The sequence below is a fragment of the Staurois parvus genome, unplaced genomic scaffold (assembly GCF_062004578.1).
Source record: "Staurois parvus isolate SC_StPar_1 unplaced genomic scaffold, SC_StPar_1.0 ptg000470l, whole genome shotgun sequence".
NCBI lineage: Eukaryota > Metazoa > Chordata > Amphibia > Anura > Ranidae > Staurois > Staurois parvus.
In genome coordinates, this window is record NW_028318266.1 from 3,112,177 (window position 1) to 3,115,787 (window position 3,611).

Below are 3,611 nucleotides of genomic sequence, written 5' to 3' on the forward strand. Positions count from 1 at the left end.
GAAGTTGTAATTTCATTGTAGTTTATTTATCATATCTAAGACAAATTTAATATTTTTTCCTATAAAAAAAGAGTATGACTTAAACACCCATAACTGTAATTTTCATAAATCTGACAACATGACTGAAATGAAAAATAAATGTATTATGATTGCAAAAAAAACCCACATTCATCAAAGATAAACTAATTGACAGCCTGGGGGCACACAATAAACGACTTGGGCACATGGCTGGGGTGCCAAGGGTTGTTTACTGCCCTGATCATCACTACCTATATGACCTTTCTTCTCAAAAACTCTTCAACTATTTTATGTAGAGCTTGTCTAATCTCATGGTTCCTCAGACTGTATATGATAGGATTGACCAATGGGTTCACTACAGTGTACAACAAAGAACTGTACTTGTTTAAGGAAGGTGACTTCTCATCAGCTGGAGTCAGGTAAATGGTAATTATGCACCCATAATATGCAGCCACAGAGATCAGGTGGGCACTACATGTAGAAAAAGATTTTTTCCTGCCAGCGGAGGATGAAATTTTGAGAATGATGATAAAAATGTAAATGTATGTCCCAATGATAAATGTAAGAGTACAGAAAAAGAAAAAGCTAGAGCATATAAGGTCAAACCATTGTAAGATAGATGTGTCTGATGTGGACAATTTCACGACTGGACCCACATCACAAAATAAGTAATCAATTTCTTGGAGGCCACAAAATTCAAACTGAGCTATGAAAATAATTTCAGTTGAAGCTAGAGTCCAAGTCAATGCCCAAGAACCAAAACCCAACAGAAAGCAGATTCTACGATCCATAATTAAACTGTAATGTAAAGGACTAGAAATAGCGACATATCGGTCATAAGACATTATAGCCAGGAAGAAACATTGCACAAACCCAACATTTAAAAAGGAGTACAGCTGTATGATACAGTCATCAACAGACATTTTTTTCTTTGTCTTTAATATAACCTCTGCCATCAGTGGTATGACAAACGTGGCCAGGAGGACATCTGCGAGAGCAAGGTGCTGAAGAAAGATGAACATTGGAATTTTGAGATTGCTATTGGTTGACACTAGAAAGATGATTAGAATGTTGCCGGTCACTATTGCCATGTAAATTAGAAGTAAGACACTAAAGAATAGAGTTTTGAAGTTTTCTAGACCTTGTAATCCAAAAAGATAGACCTCTGTGACTTTTGTTTGATTGTCTTGACACATTTTAGGAAGCGTGACCCATCAGGAAAGATACCAACCAAAAGAAGTTTATTGATAACATAAGAAGAGAATGTCTAAGACATAAGTCAATGAATTTCTCACCTCAACTCGCATTCATACTTACACATACTAGGGACAATTTAGAAATGTAGCCAATTAACCTACCAGCATGTCTTTGGAGTGTGGAAGGAAACCTGCACAGGCACAGGAAGAACATGCATACTCCATGCAGGCGGTACGCTGTTTGAGATTTGAACCAACAACTCTAATGTTGTGAGGCAAAAGGGCTACCGACTTAGCCACTGTGCTGCCCCCCTTGCAGAGTCCTCTGTTCCTTCTGGGCCATGTAGCTGAGATCTAAAAGGACTTCAGATGGAGACACGTGGAACCTTGAAACAGCTGACCCGGATTTTCTCTCGCTAACATTCACTGCAAGACAGAAAAAAGAGAGTTATCAAGAATTGCATTACCAAGCAATTACCATTAACCAGACAAAGACCACTGCCACTTGTCTGCCTGATGTTAAAGTGGTTGTAAACCTCTTAAAAAGAAAATCAACAAAGCATACCCCCTTTTAGTGTGTAATTGCTGCAATCCAAACATCCTAGTGTAATTTCTATCTGAACTCTCCTTCTTCTGCTATCTGCATGAATTATTTCTGACAAGTTATGCCGACACCACAGAATCCCTGGACAGTTCCACCCCCTCCAACACAGAGAAGGTGATTGACAGCCTCAGTTGTCCATGTTTCCCTATGAGACTATGTAGAGAGGGGGGGTGACGTCAGATCCAGGGTTGTCTTAATGCATGGGCACCTCTGGGCACTGGGCATACCATGGGGGCCCTATAATAATTTTGCATTACATCAAACTTGCCAGCTGTCTTGGATTTGCCAGGACAGTCATACTTTACTACAAATCTGTTCCAGTATGGCCTTGTCCTGGAACATGTACTGTGTCCTCCTGATCCCAGTATTATGCCCTCCTGATCCCTGCTGTACTGTGCCCCTTTGCCTTTAGAGTAGATGCATAAATTGGGGGTGTCTGGTAGGGGCCCCAGTGTATTCCTTTGCCCAAAGGCTCCTGATGCTTTTAAGATGGCCCTGGTCAGATCCCACATCTCTGCCTTCTGGAGCTGAGAATCTTCTTTCCTGACACCTATGATTAGCTTAGCGACTGCTCTGGCAGAGAGTTCACACCAACCATTAGCAGTCTAAAAAACACTCAATGGAATTTGGGGGTGCTGATCTCAATGCCTACTCTGTCCCTACAATAAATCGACACGGAGTCATCACTGGCTGCTGAGAACTTGAAGCAACTTCTTCTAAACGCAGTTGTACCTTTAATATTTAAACAGAAAAGGAATCCTGGCAGGTAGGTAGGTAGGTTTAGCCCACTAAGTTGCTATACCCATATGGAAGAGTAAAGTGTGTTTTTGTGTAATTCTTACACCTCAACATCTGGCAGACAGAAATTATTGGCTCACCCCTCCCCCTCTTGGCAATATAATTGCTAAGATCAAGTGAATGTAGCAAGATAGCATGGAAGAATAGGGGACAGGGAATCATATGCATTGTTATCCTTTTATTACTGATGAAGAGCACGTTTTATTGGGTGAATTATAGCATGTAACTGGGATTAGTTATTGTTGTATGTCAGCCTTTCTCAACCTTTTTAACATTATTATTATTATACAGTATTTATAAAGCGCCAATAGTTCGCTCAGCGCTGTACATTACAAAGGGGGACAGAACATGTGACAGAACAATACCAATACAATGCAAAACATGAGGGGATCGAGGGCCCTGCCCCTTGGAGCTTACAATCTAGGAGGGAGGGGATGGTGGCACAGGAGGAGATAGCTGTGGGGGATGGAGTGGTAGGAAGAGTGGAGGAGGTCGGCAAGTTAGCAGGGGGTGGGGTAGGCTTCCCTGAAGAGGTGGGTTTTCAGGGTGCGCCTAAAGGAGAGGAGAGTAGGTGATAATCTGATGGGTTCCAGAGGATGGGTGACACCCTAGAGAAGTCCTGGAGGCGGGCATGGGAGGAGGAGACCAGGGAACTAGAGAGAAGGAGGTCTTGTGAGGAGCGGAGTGTGCGTTCTGGGCGGTACTTGGATATTAGGTCAGTGATGTAGTTCGGGGCAGTATGGTGGACAGCTTTGTACGTCAGTGTTAGGATTTTGAATTTGATTAGTTGCGCAAGCGGAAGCCAGTGGAGGGATTGGCAGAGGGGGGTGGCGTAAATGGAGCGGTTGGAAAGGTGAATGAGTCTGGCAGCCGTATTCAGGATGGACTGAAGCGGGGATAACCAGCGGCGAGGCAGGCCAGTGAGGAGGGAGTTGCAGTAGTCGAGTCGTGATATGATGAGGGAGTGGATGAGCTGTTTAGTGGTTTCTGGGGTT

The 3,611-nt window shown here is 42.9% G+C and overlaps 1 protein-coding gene across 1 annotated transcript; it reads right to left on the bottom strand.

Annotated features, from left to right (window-relative positions):
• On the bottom strand, window positions 1-1,636 carry LOC149452556 (olfactory receptor 1M1-like). Its single transcript, XM_089689204.1, has one exon. The coding sequence runs from the start codon at window positions 1,212-1,214 to the stop codon at window positions 270-272; it is 945 nt and encodes a 314-aa protein (XP_089545330.1). The 5' UTR covers window positions 1,215-1,636; the 3' UTR covers window positions 1-269.
• Window positions 1,637-3,611: the final 1,975 nt, after the last annotated feature.